This window comes from Xenopus laevis, chromosome 5L (assembly GCF_017654675.1).
Source record: "Xenopus laevis strain J_2021 chromosome 5L, Xenopus_laevis_v10.1, whole genome shotgun sequence".
Classification (NCBI taxonomy): Eukaryota; Metazoa; Chordata; class Amphibia; order Anura; family Pipidae; genus Xenopus; species Xenopus laevis.
In genome coordinates, this window is record NC_054379.1 from 103042530 (window position 1) to 103063595 (window position 21066).

Below are 21066 nucleotides of genomic sequence, written 5' to 3' on the forward strand. Positions count from 1 at the left end.
TTAGCAACAAGCCTTCAAAAATGTTAGCCCAAATAATCAAAGCACAGAAAAATAAAAAATTTATTACACAAATAAAGGATGCAAAACAAAAATTACACTATAACTACCCAGAGATTGTGAGATGCTTTCAGGAATTCTACCAGGAGATATAATCTAAAACCGGAGGTTTCAAAACAAAAGCAAGAAAATAGAAAACTACCTACAACAAATAAAACTACCTAAGTTACCGAAAGAATTACAACAACAACTAGAAATACCAATATCCACAGAATAAGTAACTAAAGTAATAAAGAACCTACAGACCAACAAGAGCCCATGTCCAGATGGATATAGTGCAGGGTTTTATAAAGAATTCCAACACCAACCAATTCTCCTGAAACACTTCAAATCAATAACAGCACAAAAACACTTTCACAGACAAGCTCAAGAGGTGCAGATCACGGTAATTCACAAACCCAACAAAGACTCAGCAGTCTGTGGTAGCTATAGGCTACCTGATAAATTTAGATAAAAAAAAATATACACAAAAATATAAGCCAAACTATCATTCCGCAGCTGGTACACCCGGATCAGACAGGATTTGTAAAAGGGAGAGAAGGAAAGGACAATTCGATCACAATAATATACTTTATTTCTCATGCCACAAGGAGAAACACACCAACGCTTTTATTAAAAACAGATGCTGAAAAAGCATTTGACCAAGTGGACTGGTCCTATCTAAAATCTACACTACAAACATTTGGATTTGGCCCAATAACAATAGCATGAATAATGGTTGTATACAAAGCTCCACATGCACGCATCAAGATAAATAGCATGCTCTCTCTACCTTTCGAGATCTCGAATGAAACACGTCAGGGCTGCCCTCTATCTCTGATACTGTTTGTCTTAGTGATGGAGACATCGATAACTGCAATACAACAGAATGAGGACTGAGAATCACCAGCCTTAACCTAGGTACACAAGAACATACCGCAGCTGCTTTTGCAGACTATCTACTATTAGTGATAATAAAAACTGAAATATCATTACAGTATGTGATACAAGAGTTCAAAATCAAGATAAACTACTCTAAATCAGAAATATTGAACATCAATATACCAACCACAAGAGCCTTTCCTTTCAAGTGGGCAAATCAAGTCATAAAATACCTAGGAATCAACCTACCATCACAACTGGAGAAAATATATGAGCTAAACAACATGCCACTTCTAAAGGAAATTAGCATCACACTCAACCAATGGCAATCCAAATCCATTTTGTGGTTTGGAAGAGTGAATGTACTAAAGATGATGATAATGCCCAAGCTACTGTTCTTATTCCAAATTATGCCAATAAAACTACCAAAACTATTCTTTAAAAAAAATAAAAAAGGAATTCACAGGATTTCTCTATAACAAAAAACACCCAAGGATAAGCTACAGCCAACTAATAAAATAAAAAAATAGAGGGTGGCCTAGCGCTCCCATGCCCAGAGCAATACTATAATGCTACTCACCTACACAGGATCTGGCTTTGGAAGAGGGACTCAATCTTCAAACTGTGGAAAGAAACGGAACAATATGAGATACAAGTTAATTTGAGAAACGTTATGCATGTAAAATTTTCAGACTTACCTCAACAGATCAAAAAACACCCAACAATAGGAGCCACATTGGAGATATGGAACCAGATATCACAGAGATATCACCATTTCCATCCCCAGAACTAGAATTATTAAATAATCCTGGCTTCCGACCTAGCTGCAAAAAAGGCAATAAGACAGATGGGCCACAACTAATAACAAACCCACAGAACTGTATTATTTCATAAAGAATGGAGAAATCATACCACTACTCAACATTCATTAAAAATGAGGATACCACCCCAGGTACCAATGGAACTATTTGCAGATAACTAACTAAATAAAGTCTACGGGAATAATACAAAAGACAAGACTACCCACCGACTGGGAAAAGCTATTGCAGCAAAGTAATTTAAAGTATCCAGTAGCACAATTTTACAAAAAACTAAGGGAAAACAGAAAGAAAAAACAGTGTTCATGAGACAATGGGAGCAAGAACTTAATAGAGAATTTCACAACGAAATAATGGAGACAGCTCATAAAGGTGCAAAATCAATGAAAGCACAAGAAACAAACTATAAATTAATAAGTAGATGTACAGAACCCCCCAGAACCTACACAAAATATACAACAACGTATCAGAGAAGTGTTGGAGATGCAACCAATTAGAAGGATCATTTAGCCACATTTGGTTCTTATGTGAAAAAATAAGAGACTACTGGAAAGAAGTGTTTGACACAATCGAAAATTTAAGACCCAAGATGTACAACAAATGCATAGAGACGGTATTATTCAGTCTTGACAACAATAAACAACGTGATAAAGGACAAACTCAGTATTCATTTGCTACAAGCAGCGAGAGCGGTGATCCTATAATACCAGAGAAATCAGGAAACACCACATAAAAATCAGTGGATAAGAGAAATAGAAAATACAAAGGTAATGGAAGAACTAACAGCAATTAAAAGTGGGACAACTAAAGCATTCCGAAATGTTTGGGAAGACTGGATACAGTACACTGAGAAGAGCTCAAGTTGCCTGAAAAAGCAGTACTTTTGAACAATAGGGACACACAGTAGAAAACAATGATTAGGCTATAAATTGAACTCTAGACCTGCTTCCATTCCATTCCTCCCTTTCCCCACATTTTAACCTTATCCACTTACCTCCACCTAATCTCACCTTTTCTCCCAAGATCATTGAATGTTCAGTAGAGCTATGATATTAATAAAAGTTAAAGACAAGAAGCCATAGCTTAATAAATGATTAGAAAGTGAAAAGAATACGGCAGCATTGTATGCAGAACTACTGAATACATGGATGACAATATGTTTGTAACAAATGGATGACCCTTGTTTTAATTCACCCCCCTTTAGTCTTCTTTCTGTACCTCCTATTAATCTGAAAAGCAAAAATAAAGGCTTACAAAAAAAAGAAATACATTTGATGTAAAGTCCAGGAATAAGATCGCTGTACTTGTGCATGTGCAGACACAATGGACACCCTCGAATTCACTTTGACCCTTGATAAATCTGCCCCTAAATGAAAACTTATGTTGCAGACATGACTAGTGATGGGCAAATCTAACCCATTTTGCTTTACCAAAAATTAGAGAAACAGCAAAAATTGCAAAATACATCTGTCTATGGCTGACAAGTAATTTTTATGCTCGACAAATTGCGTGTCAAATTTTTGACAAGCAACAATTGTTTCACCCATTAGAGTCTATGGGCGTCATTTTCACTGCGACACTTCATGAAAGATTTCGCTTATCACTAGACATGACATTCTATCATTATAATACAGATGAAGCACCAGCTATCCCACAAAGCTAACTAGTTACAAACAGGATAGCTTGTGTTACTTCATGTTATCGTGTGCCATCTCACTGCAGTAACAGAGGATGAAAAGCCTTCTAAAGCTGGCCATAGATGTTGAGATTTTTAAAAGATCAGATCCTCATCGTGAGACCACGATCTTCTCAGAACGATCGTACGATCGTACGAATTTACCATCAACTAAAAAGACCAATTTGCCAGGAAAACAAAGGGGAGCTGCCTGCTTGGCCCTGCAAACATAGAGAGATTGCACTGGGACTGACAAAGATTTTTTGACCTGGCCGATCAATTTCCTGACAGATGTCGGCTGAAACTGTGGTTGCTGCCTCAAACAACAGCAACCCCTGTAGTACCTTGACAATATAGCATATCAAGTAGGCCTGCCTCCTTTTCTGGAAAAAATACAAGCCTTCATATACATGTTTACCTTTTTTTCCTATTAATATATTGGATGCAAGCATAATTAGGGAAACCCTAATATCAAGATATAACTGTCCAAGAGATTAAAAATAGATCCAGGCCCAAAGAACCCATCATAGGCCCAATAAACAGTGACTGTATATGTATGGTATCTTTCAGCAGCCCCTCTGCCATTTGCCAGAAACCACAGATTGCCATTCTGTGCCTGCTAAGGGTTGAAATCCACATACTGAATGCCTCACATGGAATTATTGATTATTAAGTTTTTAGGAGTTGTAATTCAGAGCAATTGAACTGTCAAAAACTGTCCAACTGTCAAAAACATTAAAGAAACTAATACACATACAAGGTTTATCCACAAATATTGTGCCTGGAAATAATGTTTATTAGGGTGCGGGGAACTGTAGTGCACTTATATCAGTTTACAGATGATATTTTATACAGAGACCTTGCAGAAGAGTACTAAACAATTACATAATACTTTGATAAGGGTTTGAACTTATAGCCTCTCTACCATTGTACATATACCCTTACTCAACAAGCTACAACGGCACATGTATGGTATGGGTTTTATTTTAATATATAACACTGTATATTGACAATTTTCTATCCACAATATGATATTGTTTTTTTCTCCTACCATTTTAACCAGATAGTTATCATTTTTTGTGAGTAGTTCAAATGCTGCATCCAAATGAATAGGACATTACACTTCTACAACTTCTATGACTGCCTGTACGTTGTTCTAGTCCCCAGTGCTAACACTTCATTGGCATAGAAGCCAAATGTCACACTGAGGAAGATCAAAGACATTCCAGCAATCACATTCACAGTTGTTCCTGTCCTTGGCTTTAAAATGTGTATTGAGAGACTTAGCTCACTAGAGACCTTTTCATTTCAGCTTTAGTTGACTCAATGAGTTACATTATCTTGTGGTATCACAACTGGTTCTAACCAGACACCTTATGGGATAGCTGACACGTCATCTGTAAATCACATTAGAACTGTATATCTAAGCAGCCTCAGCTGTATCAGGCAACTGAATGTAGAAAATAAGGAAATAACATAATGTTATTACTATTAAGTTCATGTGTGTCTACATTAATGTACAGGATCATTACAACAGAGCAACCTTTGCATGTAATATAAAAACTGATGAGACTGAGTTCAATGGGTTTCTTATTGACAATCTTCAAGGTAGCTATATATAACTGGTCAAGCTAAGCATACATGTGCATTGAATAAAGAGGTAGAAGCTGTAAGGGAGTTGTCAATTTATCAGCAAAAGCTTGAAATAAATTTCAGAAAATATCAGGGCTGTGAAGCTCAGTAATAGCCAGGGCAGAATCAAGTATTAGTGCCAGACTATACAAATAGAGGCAATGATCTGGAATGCTAAACTTCTCTGATACTCAGAATTCTGGGATTATAATGGGACAATGAATGGTACAATGAATGGCACATTTCATTTTAATTCCATTCCAGAGCAGTTGATTAGATGGACATTTTATAGTATGCATCTATTAATTATTACTGTTATGTAACATTGAATACATACTTAATGCACCAATTTTGTAACATTATATCTGTTAAGACATGAATCATCAAGGTTAAATATATTCATACCATGGTTTTGTATAAAACTTTAATTGTTAAGCATGTGAAAAGTCAATAAAACATCTGCTCCATTGTACCTTATATACCTGTGTTAAAATATTGCCACAATAAATATTTCTACAGGGAACAGTCCAGGAATGTGTGGTGATCCAGGAATACCAGCACACGGTTCACGACTTGGAAATGATTTTAAGATCAAAAGCTTTCTCCGCTTCTCTTGTGAGATGGGATATGTCTTGAGAGGCTCCATGGAGAGAACATGCATATTAAATGAAACCTGGTCTGGGATTCAGCCATCGTGTGAACGTAAGTATTAACATACAGTACAAACAAAGAAGCAAAAGGGGGTAAAGCTTATCTCAGTAGAATTTATAATATGATTTGGGGTATACATATTCTATGCTTTGGAGCTTGTGAAAACACATTTTTTACAGCTGTAACCAAAGCTACGGTAAGATGAGTTAGATAGAGGGAAAACTGAAAGTTATCATAAGGAAAGTGTGAAAATTCATGGAATATTACGGAGATACAAAGACACATAACATCATTAAAAGCTATTTAATGAATCAAAATAACTGCTTGTTTATCTTTATTTCTGAAACTATTTTGATTTCAAATAGTATATGAAATGGAATGGCTATAATGTTTTCAACTGTCAAAAAGGTTATTTTTACAACTGTTAGTGGGCACCTCCACTGGCAAAGCACAGAATATGCTCCATAGGTGCCAATTGATTTGGGGTCCCAGAAAAGAATACTTATTTGGACAGATTGGTATTAAATACATATTTATGCTAATAGTATTTTCAGTTTGGATGCTTACATTTGCAATTATATCTAAGCAGTAAGATGGCAAAAAGTTTTCCTTCAAAGGTTAAATGTATATTAGCATTAATTTATACTTAACAAGCCAGATATATCTTGAGCTGCACCTGGGATCTCATTAATACAATGTTCTGGATGGGGCAATTAGTACAATTACAGTATAAAATGTTATAAGAAATAAAATAATTTAATAAAGTGGAGTGTAGAAGCTCATTAGTAGGCTACAATTATAATAGGGAATATATATATATATATATATATATATATATATATATATATATATATATATATATATATATAATGCAAAAATGAATAATCTATTGTTACGTATTCATTTTTTAGTTTGGAATTAGAAAACTGACTATTGTAGGGACCCAAGGTTAAGATTGATAGATTTCTAGAAATATGCAGCATACACATACAGTACTTGTTCTCTATAGTATTCTGGGAATCTGTGTTTCTGTGCTATTTAAATTAGTAATATGAACTCATGGCATATGATGCTAACCTATAGTGCATTATGTTTTTGCAATGTAACTACATACAATAGTATTATAAGATAAAATATATCTGAAGAGGGCATATTCAAGAACAGGTTAACTGAGACAACCTTTCAACAGAGGGAGCATTCTTTCTCACCATATTTATAGTAGAAATAAGGTTATAATCACATAATATTTGTATAGTTTGCCACATAATCAAAGGTGATTTAAACTATTTCAAATCAGCTTACTTGTGCTAATCTCATAAGTCATTTCTATGCACATGTGTTGATCTTAACTTAATCTTTTTGACAGCGGTATCCTGTGGAAATCCTGGCTCTCCAGCCAATGGCATGATAATTTACAGTGACGGGATACTATTCTCCAGTTCTGTCATCTATGCCTGTTGGGAAGGTTACAAAACATCAGGGTTAACTACTCGACATTGTACTGCCAATGGAACCTGGACTGGCAGTGCTCCAGATTGTTCAGGTCAATAATCAATCCTCTGTCAAAATAGATTAGAAGAGTGTCAGTTGGTATATTATTTATACAGAAAGTGACTATTGATTTCCTCTTCATCTCTCTCTACTTTCACTTTCCCTCCTTTTTTTGACCTTTGCACAATGTTTTTAGGTGTTGACATTTTACAGGTTATCATTTTTTTAACATGATCTATATTAACTTGCACATAAGAGTTGGCATAATGAAATTCTATCATCTGTACTGTCTATAATTATACATAGTTCTCATTCATGGAAAGTCTTAAAGGAATTTTATGATCATTTAAGATAATCCTCTTATGGAGCAATGGTTTGAAAAAACAAACAAGCAACATCTATGAGGCCTTATGGGAACTATGAATGTTTATATTCAAAAAAAATTGTGCCACATTATATTTTAATGGTTAGAAATCATTACTCTTAATTCATTTCATCCACTGCCATAGTGTTGTTGCAATTTAGCTTTATTACATCACCCAAAGTGACCAAATACACGTTTAGCTTTTGCTAGGCACACTGTTCCAAGTCAACACTAGTTGCACTATAGGACCAATATTGGGAAAAACTAAACTTTCTGCATTATGATTAAAATATTATATATCTTTGTATGCAGAATAATTTAACAGGACTGTAAGTCTTTTTTAAAATGTTTAGCTTGGAACATAAAATCAATTAGGTGCTAGTCAGATTCATATATGCCCCTATTCAACTTTACCAGAGTTGAATCCACACTAGTGATGGGCAAATTTGTCCCATTTCGCTACAAATTTTGCGAAACTGGTGAAAAATTCACAAAACGATTTTGATGCCAGCAACAATTCGCCAGCATCAAAATGGGCACCGGCATCAAATTTAAAGTCAGTGGGCATCCGTTTATCATAGTGGGCATCTAAATTGGTGCAAATTTATTTGCCGGCAGCAAAACGGGCAAATTTGCCGCGAATTCACCCTGGCGAATAAATTCGCCCATCAGTAATCCATGCACAAAACAATCACATTTTTTTGAAAGAGGGACATTTTTTCATAAATAACCTTGTTATTCAGAACATCAGAAAATGTAGAAAATTATTTAAACATGCCATAATCACCTACAACCCACACATGACACGATTCTCTTACCAGCAATTGAGAATGCCTCAAACCAATACATAACACATGCCCTAAGCTAACAACACAATATGTGAACAATCAGCATGACAAAAACAACAGTTAATCAAAACATAACTACAAATTATTCAGATAAGGATTTTATCCACAAAAATAACATTTCCCATTATTTTATTTGTGCTTCTTATTCTGCTGGCTCAGTAAGATTGTGTAAACATTGTGAAAGGTCAATCTCTATGGTGTCCAATATTTTGTAATGTTTAATCAGGGATGTGCATTTAGTAGGAAATAATCTAACCTATTTCATAGCTTTAAGAGTAGGGATTTAAGTTAGGGATGAGCAAAAAACAATTGCCACAGATGAATTTGCAGCAAAATCTGCAACTTTGCCCAATTTTTTTCATCAAGAATTTGCTGGAAAAATTTAGCTAGGCAGTGCAAGCAGGAGATGCTATCAGGGACACATAACCTATTGTGCTGCTTGTCATTTCTGTCAGAAATATCTGTACCAAGCAGAAGCATTGCAGACAGAAAAGAATTCCAGGGCAAACATTAGGATTTTGCAAACTCACATGCTAAGCAAATCTCAGCAGATTCGCTCATCACTGGTTAATGCTAAATTGCAGTGACTTTGGCTTATTCCAGCGTAATATTTGTTTTCCTTGTGCCTATCTCTAGAACATAGAGGTAGGAACACAACATTATATTTTGGGGGTAAACAGTATATTGTTACTTATCCCCTTCACTTACACATGGACCTTAGGATTCAGAATCCAAAAAAGTATTGAAAATCTTTTGACTCTCCTAAATTGTATTGAAATGGAGGCGCTGATATTGGAGAGATGTTTCTGAAACCTCTCTGAATATAGACACAAAATGTATTTTCTTTTCTTATTTGTGAAATAGCACTTGAAAGATGGGAACCTCTCAGCTGGAAACCTTGTTACTATTGGAGTGAGTTCACTAATTGCGATTAGAAGATTTTTTCTCCAAGTTTCGCCATGAAAATGACGCCCATAGACTCCAATGGGTGAAAAAAATCATCACAAGTCAAAAAAATATTGTCGCCCATAGACTTCAATGCATTTTAGCAAGTTTTCGCCATTTTGTGAATTTTCATCTAAGCAAAATGGGTCAGATTCTCTCACCAGTATTTACTAACACAAATTGCAGTGCATAACAGAGATGATAAGGGGCAAAGCATCTCGTTTTTTTTTTTTTTATTCCTTTAGATGGCATTGTCTTCCTGTAATAGCTAATCTTAATTTGGTTTTAGTATTGCTTAACCCTCTGAATGCCAAAGGTTTTGAATTTTGCTGTGGCAAGTGTTATCAACAAACATATGGGATGGCATACATCAAACAGGGAATTTGGAGCTGACACTAGATTGTACAGTCTAGGCATGTCTAGGGTTAGTGCTGGTTCCACACTTAATTTCTACAGTACATGAGTAAAAGTAGTATAGCATGAGACTTCTTTTCTAGCAACTGAGAAGAGAAGCTTCTGAAATCATTTTAATGTTCATTATAACTAAAGTAAATGTAGCAATTATCATTATACACCATAAAATCCATTTAAAAAGATTAGTTTATAATCTTATTTGGTGTTAGCTTGTTAGTAACTATTGAGCATGCCAATATGAAATGCTGTATTGACTGTCTATGTTTTGGTTTATGTAATTTTTAATTTACAATGCAACATTGTTAGAAACAAATCTAATGTTTTTCCTCTTCAGTAATTACTTGTGAAAATCCAGGCCCAATTGCTAATGGTATTCAGATAGGAAAAGATTTTACCTTTAACAAGACAGTAACCTACCACTGCAATCCTGGTTATATGAGAGATCCCCCTGTATCAATTGCTTTGATGTGTAACAAAGATGGCACCTGGAATCAGACTAAGCCCATCTGTAAAGGTTAGTAAAAAATAGCATTTTTATAACTTTGTTAAAACTGTTTGAACTTTAAAGGAAAACTATTCCTCCAAAATCAATACTTGGGCAACAGATAGTTTATATCAAATTAAGTGGCATATTAAAGAATCTTATAAAACTGGAATATATATTTAAGTAAATATTGCCCTTTTACATCTCTTCCCTTGAACTACCATTTTGGGATGGTCTGTGTGCTGCCTCAGAGATTATCTGACCAGAAATACTACAACTCTAACTGTAACAGGGAGAAGTGTGGAAGCAAAAGTCAGAACTCTGTCGGTTAATTGGCTCATGTGACCTAACAAGTATAGTTTGTTTGGTATGTTTGTGTGCACCGTGAATCATATCATCCCAGTGGGCTTCCCTTATTTTTTAAAATGGCAATTTTCTATTTATGATTACCCAATGGCACATACTATTAATAAAAGTATAGAAAAAGTATATTATTATGAAAATGGTTTATTTCGACGAAGCAGGGTTTTACATATGAGCTGTTTTATGCTATATATTTTTATAGACACCTACAGTGTTTGAGGGGTATAGTTTTCCTTTAAGCACAATATTTGTTACATTTTATTCTTCAAATTATATTACAATTTTAATAAGTAGAAGTACATATTTTAAAATTCATTTGGTTATGCAAAATGAAAAATAAGGATTTTCATCTTCATTGCTCCAGGTTATCATGATTCATGTGTAGAGATGGTTTGAAGAGAAAGGAGAAAAGGTTAGGAATAGAGGAAGATGGGGAGGGTGAATTTGAAAGGGAAATAAAGTATTATAGGAATGCAGCTGGAGGTCTGGCCCAAATGGTTAAAGTTAATAATTAATTTGCACGTATCAGATTCTTTCTATGAAACCCAAGATATCTATTTAGAGGTGTACTTGTGTAGGTCATTCAAATGTGATAGTAAATAATTCTTCAAAACTTTTTATTTCATTAATTTTGATGATCTATTTGCTAACAATATGAGAATGTAAGTATTTCAAATGTAAGTGAAGCAGTTATAAGATAGAGTTGTGACTATTGCTAGGAAATTACAGCAGCATGGATAATTGGGCATCACCAAGTTCAAATTGTAATATTTACTTACATCTAAAAATCCCAGTTAAATTTATAACAATTTCTACGTTGTACCTCATTACTCAACACCTTTGGTGCTTACAATATAGCATAATTGTAATTTATACACTTAAAATATTATTGGGTTACTGAATGTCTCTCTATTATTAAAAAGCTATTAGTTGTGGCCTGCCTCCTCAAGTGACCAATGGAAAGCTGGAGGGATCAGACTTCAGCTGGGGGTCGAGTATCAGCTATAGATGCATAGAAGGCTACCAACTCTCGAGTCCAACTGTTCTTTCATGTGAAGGAAGGGGAGTGTGGAGAGGAGAAATTCCCCACTGTTTGCGTAAGTTTAGAACTGCCTGTGCTAATGCATGTTAAATACTAAAATGTTACTTGTGGTGATGCATATAATAGTTTTAAAGACAACTAATCTCTTCTGGAAGGCACCATTTGCTACAAAGAAATCGGCACGTTTATTATTTTTTTCAGCTGTAACATTTGCCACAATTGTGGACAAAATTGCAACACAATTAGACTAAGTGGACATAAATGTTAAAATATAAAGTCTGGTCATGTCTATATTTATAGATGTCAAATGCCAGTGACTTAATAAAGAAGTGCTGATACACTCAGGGAACAGGCTATTTAAAATATATCATGAGAGTGGCACATGTGCCATATTATTTTGGTTCATATATGCTGCACGTATTAATGCTGGGTGCAGAGGAAATCCCCAGTTCATATTCTTTTACAACACTGAGTTTCAAATCAAGCTTAACATACCAACATATGCCTCCTTTTCTATCTCCCCCAACCTTTTAAAGCTATGACTTTCAATATTTCCCACATAGCCAAACATTTTTTAGAAATACCATATGTCTCGTTCAGTGCCATTAACTCCATGGCTCTCCATTTTACTGGAAAAAGATCCCTGCATTAGAAAACATACATATAATACTGGTTTTGTATTTATACATTTCAAGTCTTGCCCTACCTGCCACATATAATACCCCATCCACTTCTCAACCCAATTTTTGCTAAATTGCCAAATCCCCATCTAATGTGTATTTAACAGGATTCCTCATTGTTCCCTTCTCCAATGCCTTTTTAAAATCTTCTTCAACCTTCTAGTCATCCTTCCCTCAGTCTATGCCTGGCAAATAGCCTGTAGCCGATGGGAAAATCAACCTATTTCTCCAAACTCCAAAGCCCTCCTTAAACCAATCTCTTAGCAGCACATTCATCTCCCTGGGCTCAATCTGCCCCCTACTGTAGAACTACCTAACCTTTGCAGTTATTTAATCACTTAACCTACTACAATAAGTTCTATAAATATAACTAACACAGAAACTCATTCACATAACTCACCTGAGATAAAGTGTGGTCCAAGTGCACAAACCACAGGTCCTCAGTCAAAGGAGCAGAACACTGAAAATGGATGAACTTGGTTTCACGATTTATCTGGAACTAACTTGTAAAATATTACATAAAAAACATGGTCCTTCAGAAATGACTTTATTTTGCATTATGATAAAACTATTAAATTACATTACACAATAAATGCTTTTTAGGCATGGGCAGGGATATTTTTCTGTTAATTTTTTATATTTTTATTTCCCTTAGCTGTATTTTGTGGTGACCCTGGGACTCCATCTGAGGGCCTTCTTAATGGTAAAAGTTTTACCTTTAATTCAGAAGTTTCATATCAGTGCCGATCTCCATTTATATTGGTTGGCTCTTCAAGAAGAATTTGCCAGGCTGATGGTAGCTGGAGTGGAATACAGCCAACTTGCGTTGGTAAGGGTGTTCAGTTTTATTTTGTTCATATCTGATATAATATACTGTGTGTTACAGAAAACAGCATAGCAGTAGGGATAGACCTTAATGGGCGTCGGCGACATTTCGCCGGCAGGGAATTTTTGGCGAAACGAAGTTGGGTCAAATTCGCCCATCCCTACATAGCAGCTAACAGTCACATTGGTTTTATATGTACACAAAGTTATCAGCTGAGACAAAGCTCATATCCACTGGATATTTCTTGTGTTTTCTTTCAAAATATGTAGTTACTGTTCCTAAAGTGCTGTTTTTTATTGTACTACTATGATACTATGCTATATAATCAAAAGGCATACAAAATATTAGGCTTTAAGCATAAACTAGTTTTCCTTGCACCTCAGCTTTAGAGAAAGTTTTTCGTTTTCTTACAGATTTTGCTTGCAATTTAATACAGGTTCCATATGAATACATTACATATACTGTATCTCTTTCTTTTCCTTTGGGTTGAAACTTTCCTGCAGGAAAATCATTCCTTGAGGCTTCCCTAATCTCCTTGGTTATATATAGAAATCAACCAAAGGATTTGTCAAGTATCAAATTTCTCCTAGTTTAATGGAGTCTTAATTGTTTGGAGAAAAATGTCAGTCAAAGGTTAAGTTGCGAAGTTGACCTAATGTTGGGTAAACCACACACATATATATGCCAGTTCTTCATATGTAGTGTGATTCTTAGATCAATATAAATATACATTATAACGATCTTTGTATGTTTTATGTCATATTACTTTAAAAAAAAAAAAAGAATTTTCTTTCAAGGTAAATTCCATAGCAGAAAATGTGTCAAAATAAAACTCCTTAGTACTGAATAGCCATTTTTATTTGCAGAAAAAAAATTAATTTAATTTTCCACTACAGAACATTCATATTGTGTGTGTAAAACTGACCTTCCAGTACAATCCATTTTGACAGTTTCTCCATCTTATTTTAATTTTGATGAAGTGAACTGAGCTGTGAAGGAAAAACAACAATATTATTGACTATTTCTATGGAAACCCAGTGTGATGTTCATTTTTTTGCATTTTAGATCCAACTCATAACACCTGCAGTGACCCTGGTACTCCACATTATGGTATGCAGAACAGCTCCAAAGCTTTTGAGGTAAATAATGAATAATTGTAATGGTCATTCAGTGTATCCAATTATTTAATTAGCAGAATTAAGTACATTTGATGTAGTTCAGTGTGCAAAGGCAATACAGAGCTGCTAACAATTTAGGTTAAATATTGTCTACAAAAAAATTGTATTATGTGGTGGACATTTAATTGCTGTAGCAATATATCATTGTGACTATTTTTTTGCATTTTTATATGATGCAACAACGACTTTAGAAAATGTTGTTGCTGAATTGTGCTTGGTGCATTGGAGTACATCTATATTTAGAGCATACTGTAGATTAATGTAATCAGTCTGCACAGGTTATGACAAATGTAGTAGGCAGTTGCTGTGGCATGCTTTTACATTATCATTACATTTGAGTAGTGATGGGCGAATTTATTCGCCAGGCGCAAATTCGCCACGAATTTGCGCGATTCCCCGCCAGCGAATAAATTAGCGAAACGCCCGCAAAAACTCGCGGCAAAAATTCGGGCGCCGGTGTCAAAAACGGGCGCCAGCGTCAAAAACAAGACGCCAGCGCCGTTTCGCAAATTCGCCCATCACTACATTTGAGCCAACATGCCCCCAGAACTGTCGGGCATCAGGGTCAGACTGGGACACCAAGAACCTGATATTAAAAGCGCACCATCCAGAGCTTTAAAACCTTTTCTTCTGGAATCCCCATGTTTGGGAAGTTCATTATTAATATGTAACAGATTAATATAGCCTAGAAGGTACTGTTTTGCCCACTAGATGCCAGTTCACTAAAGTCTATGGGAAACATTTTATTAAGAGAGATATCAAAGCAACCAATGTGACTGCTTCCAAAAGCAAAACATTAATCTGGAAATATTCCCAGTTAAATTTAATAACAGGAAAACCATCATACAGTAGTATTATTTCAATTATCTCTTGACCATCAGCATTTCGGTTTATTTGAAAAGAAAAAGTACATACCTATGACATACAGTACACTGTAATTTTCAGGTAGCTGGGGAAATTGACTCCCAAATTCCAGAGTAATATCCACATGATTCAGTATTTTACCATCATAAAATTTAAAGTCCTAGTACTAAATGTATTAACAATTTCAATTAAATAGATATAAATTGCAAAATATGTCTTTGTGTACTTTTTTTTTACAATCATCTGTATTTTTCACTTGCAAACTGAATCTTCTTTGCCCTGTCCCACCACTTCATTTTGTTTTCAGTCAGTTTCATCCGAGATTTATGGTTTGCAAACACTGAAACTTTATGAACTTCCCATTCTATGTAATGCAAAGAACTGTAATGTAACTATAGCCATGCACATACTGTAGTTTGTTCCAATGCAGTAACTTTCTGATTTTTTTTACCCAACCTGTCCTATATAACTTGAATTTATAGAAGTCTTTAATCTTTGTCATATCACATGGCATACTTTTCAGGTTCTTATTTTTTTTTACTGTTTATTTGACTCTTTGGGGCTACATACATATCGGCTGTCCTTTTCCACCTTCCATTTACCTGGTCTTTTCCTGAAAAGACAGTTAAATTATTTCCTTGAAAAAGTACATGTCTACCTTTCCAGAGACTATAATTTTCTGCCTTTGAAGTGTCAAGTTTTAAATAGTAACATAATCTTGTCAGTTTATTGCCTGGGCATCCTTTATGACCTGTTAGTCCTGATGGCAGCTGTTCAACCAGAGGCAAATAGCTCTGCAATAGGCTAGATAGAGCAGTTTGAGTTAAGCTAATATGAACCCTGTAAAACAAACTGGGATAAGTTAGTTGGTAGTAGTCAATTCAGGGCCGGATTTACCTTTTGTGCTCCCCTAGGCACAGCTGCTGTGGCGCCCCCCCAGATCCATGGCTCGCTCACTCCACCCTTACAAATGAGAACTGCACGACCACGGGCAGCGTGCAGAGTGACGTTGCGCCGGTGTGTGCGCATGCGCAGCGCAGTCGCACGATGATGTCATTACGCGCGCTAAAGGAATAAGTTGTTTGCACTCCTTTTCCTTTTGGGTCACAGTTATATAGATGTTAGGGGCGCCTGCTTGCCGCCCCTAAACATCTTGCCGCCCTAGGCCCGGGCCTAGGGGGCCTCTCCCTTAATCCGGCCCTGAGTCAATTACTGTATGTGGTAAGTCATTGCACTGTAGTAGAATGTAAGTATCATGCCATACATTGTTTTGGCATTATGCAGTGTGATGTCTATGCTATTAGAATGTACCATTAGACTTAAATAGACCATTCTAGTCCAATTTACTTGCTCAGTTGCAAGTATTATCCTGCTGAATTCCTGAGTTTCTAATAAGCACTTCAATGATTGTCCCTTGATATTTATTTATGTTTTGTAATCTTTATGCCTAAAAGCAGAAGATGTAGCACAGGCCAAGATGTAATACGTTATACAATTTTGCTGTTATAATATCCCACCATAATATTTATGGGAATTTTGGATATTTAGTACCTTCATTTAACTGAGTTTAAATGTTTAATGTATTTGCATTCTTCTATATTTAAAGTAAATGTTAAAATGACAGCATAGTCTGTTTCAGCCTCCTGCAATAATGTTTGTTAAAAACAAAAAAAACTATAGCAGTTTATGTGCCTCATCATTTAAATAGCTATGCTCAGTTAAATTTCAGACTAAGTTTATGACTTGTTTGCGGTATTCTTGTATTTTGAAGATTGGAAGCACTGTCTTCTTTAGATGTCGAAAAGGCTACCATATCCAAGGCTCAACTACACGTATTTGTCTTGCTAATTTAACATGGAGTGGAACCCAGCCAGAATGCATTCGTAAGTAACATTAAAGCTTGCATAATTTAGTATGCTTTTTTCTCCACTTGCAAAAATAGCAAAACACATGAATAACAAACTAAAACTGCAACCCTTTGTCAAATCCAGTAAATGTTAAAAGGAACATATGAACTAACATAGTAACATAGTAAAGCCGGCCATAGATGCAAAGATCCGATTGTACGAATCATTGTACGGTCGGACTTCCCCATCTCCCGACCTGCCACTAACCATTCAGATCAAAGTCTTATCATTCAGATCAAATAAAATAGTTAAAGAACAGATCAGCCGATGTTCTGCCCCTGACAGCAATCGTACGATAGTTATGTCCAACCAAAGCTAGTGACAGTCTCCCACTGAAAATCGTCTGTTCGGCAATACATGCAGAGATATTATCGGCAGCCGACAGAATTTTCTAACCTGTCCGATTGACCAAACGACCGATCTCCGCCGGACGAAAAATGTCGGGACTCTCCAAACACGGTCCGAAAATCGTACGAATCCTCGATTCGTACGATCGGATATTGTGTCTATGGCCAGCTTAAGTTAGGTAGAAAAAAGACACACGTCCATCAAGTTCAACCTATTAACATGTCTAACTGCCAGTACTTAATTTATTTTTTCAATCAAAATTTTTAACAAAAATGTAAAAAATATATATTGCCACTAAAACCTACTGAGATCAAGATTTATAAATTGCTGAAAAAATCTAAATCAAGAAGCTAAATCAGGATGACTAGACTAAAGGGCTGTTTAATACATTGATGCTTCCATGTTTTTTCAAGCTTTAGTTTTTTACTTCAATTAAAGGTGAGGTGCTCTAAAGTAGACATTGGGAGGTTAAACCAAAATTAGCATGTTTTGAGAGGGTTTAAATCATATGGTTAGTAGTTGTATATTACATAGGTTTTTATTAAAATGGTAACATTTTTCATTCAATCTTTTTGTCATTTTTCTCTACCAAATTTGCAGCTCATGCATGCAGACAGCCAGAAACTCCTGCATATTCGGATGTAAGAGCATTAGATCTACCTACACTAGGATATACTTTAATCTATACATGTCAGCAAGGATATTTTCTTGCTGGAGGATCAGAACATCGGACTTGCAAAAGTGAAATGAAGTGGACAGGGAAGCCACCTATTTGCAAAAGTGAGTATTTTTCCAAGGGTGAGTGTGTAGGAATAAATTGTTTTGTAAGCTTCTAAATTTATGTTGGGTGACAAATATATTTCTCTCCTAGACAAACATGTTTACAGTTATAGGATCTTTTGGTTTATTATTGGTTTAATATTATTTGTATTATTACAGATATTATTACACATAAAAAGTTTTCTGGAAAAAAAGTTTACAGATAAGGGATCCCATGCTTGTATATGATTTGGTTTGATTCACCTTTTAATTCTAGCAATAAATTGTTAATACAGGTATGGAACCATTTACCCAGCTTTTCGGCACAGATTCCCACATCACTAGTCACTAACGCAAAAATCAATCACAATTTGTCCATAATGCAATTGATTATTCTCAAAGTGAAAATGTTGTCTTTGCTAACACTTTGCCCCTCACATGACAGTAGCTTAGCGATTGCAAACTTTGTAGTTTAAAATAGTGTGCAGTATGTAATAAAACTTCTTAATGAAAACGTTATGTTTGCTAATGGACTACTGAACATAGCTCTGGTATTTAGGATAATGCAGTATTAATGTTTATTTATTAAATGGTTTATAGACAGTAATATCTTATATAGTATGCTGTTGACTGATTGATCCATATTTTAGATTACGTCCAAACTTTTATCTTTTTATTTTAAGGTAAAGGGCTTAGAGAACTAAATGCAACTGCAACAAAAGCTCCAGGTATGTTCCGTCATAATTATATTTGCACGGGTGTGTATGCATTAATTAAACTATGTTGCTGAAACAAGTAATTTAATAGTTATGATTAAGTTTTAGGGGCACATTTACTAAGGGTCAAATTGCAAGGGGAAAAAAAAATAGAAATTCGACCATCGAATTGCAATAGTTCGATATTCGAAGTCAAAGTCTACGTTTTTTTTGATCGAATATGGCCATATGCGATCAAAGTAAAATCGTTCGTTCAATTAAATTCTTTTATTCGAACGATTCAAATGATTCAAACGATTCGAATGATTTGAACGATTTAATTGATCGATCGAGCGATTTAAGAAAAAAAACATTTTGAATTCTAAAAATTTAGCCAAATGTTGGCTATAGGTTCTATGAGGTCCCCATAGGCTAACATAGCAATTTGGCAGGTTTAAAGTGTCGAAGTCAAAGTTTTTTAAAGAGACAGTACTTTGATTTTCAAATGGTCAAATATTCGAAGTTTTTTCAATTCGAATCAAAGCCAATGTCGAAGTACCCAAAAATTACTTCGAAATTTGAAGTTTTTGAATTCGAAAATTCACTTCGAATTCACTTCCACCCTTAGTAAATGTGCCCCTTAATGTTAGAGAATAGATATGTATAATCAAATTATATTCCTTTTTAAAATACTATAATTGTAACATTTATAGAAGCATTAAATATTAGGGTTAAATCGATTAATAGATACACGAACAGGAGAACGGCACTCATAGGCTAAGCCAGGGAAGGTGTTCCCGAAACGCGTAAGGCCAATGTATTTCTACATTGAAAAAAAAATACAGCGAAAAAATGCCCTTTGACTCTTGAAACTTGCCGTGATAAAATGCAGATTTCATGGAAATTTTCAGACTTTTGACTTCTTCTGTATCTGCCCCCCATGGGGAGACAAACTGTATATTGGGTTTCTTGGCATTTTCCGAAAGAAAATCTGCAGTTACTACTCTTTATTTTTGTCTGTATGATATAGATGCTCTATACTTCCACAGTCTGGCTACTGTGCTTTAAGCAAGTATAGTATCAGGCATTCCAGCAAGGAATCAAGTCTTATAATCTCCTTGTATTTGAATACTTCCATAGTCTGGCTATAGTGCTTTAAGCAAGTATAAGTGAAAACTTGAGGCAGGCATCCCAGCAAGGAATCAAGGATAATAATCTCCTTTTATGTGATTTATTTTAATACAAAATGTTATTGTAAATATGCCAAGAAGCCAAATATACACTTTGGTAAGTCTCCCCCATGTGGGGCAGATGGGATTCTTCACATTGTTCAAAAATCAAAAGCCTGAAAATCTGTGGTTATTTATAGAACGACTTGATTGCTAGTGAATAGGTGTTTTTTTCATGGCAACTTTTTTTTTGCTGCTACATATTGCACGGAAAATAGGTTGGAGTCAATGGACATTTTTTCCCCAGCAGATTCCCAAAGTGTTGTGTATGGCTACCTCCAAAATAAAATAAAACAGAAGACTATTACTCTCGAATTCTCTCAGAGGTGCTTATATTATATGTTTCCAATACTTCTAGCATTTGTCCATGAGAATAAATTCTTATTTAATAACTTTTTCATGTTTTTTTTTAATGTTTTTGCAAATGTACTTACTTTCCTCCCTTCTATTTTTTGTCAGTCTAAAATAATAACCTGCTTTTTCAGTTCCCTCTGATGTTTTCAGTGTACATTCTGTGTGGAAAGGATTTTATGAGTATCTTGGAAAACAACATTCCGCAACCTTAACTATTGATTGGTTCAATAACACAAGTAGCAGAGTGAATGGAACATTTTTCGATACTTATAACATTGAATTGAAATTATCAGGTAGGTTTGACGCTTGTTACACTATTGTGATATATACTAATGATGCCCTCTGAAAACCATAGTAAATGCACTGCAAATCGACAGGTAGATATTAGTTTAAAAGAAATAAATGTAGAATGTTCCATTCTATTTTTTTTTAACAGATTGAAATATGAATAAAGTTAACTAATACCCTTTTTTAAACAGCACGCACATTTGATGTACAATTAAATGTACGGCATACTGTAGATACTAGCATGCCTTTTATCTGGACCTCTTCTTAATAGACAATGTACCGCATCTGAAGAA

General features: G+C 35.0%; 1 protein-coding gene across 1 annotated transcript in view; it reads left to right on the forward strand.

Annotated features, from left to right (window-relative positions):
- The window catches only part of LOC108716186 (CUB and sushi domain-containing protein 1-like), an 882106-nt gene that overhangs the window by 848426 nt on the left and 12614 nt on the right, over positions 1-21066 (forward strand). The window contains exons 57-66 of the mRNA XM_041563770.1: positions 5563-5745; positions 7061-7237; positions 10091-10270; positions 11527-11700; positions 12981-13154; positions 14217-14290; positions 16965-17076; positions 18049-18228; positions 18891-18935; positions 20617-20778. Of these exons, the coding sequence (XP_041419704.1) occupies positions 5563-5745; positions 7061-7237; positions 10091-10270; positions 11527-11700; positions 12981-13154; positions 14217-14290; positions 16965-17076; positions 18049-18228; positions 18891-18935; positions 20617-20778 (1461 nt within the window). The remainder of the gene's footprint in view (positions 1-5562; positions 5746-7060; positions 7238-10090; positions 10271-11526; positions 11701-12980; positions 13155-14216; positions 14291-16964; positions 17077-18048; positions 18229-18890; positions 18936-20616; positions 20779-21066) is intronic.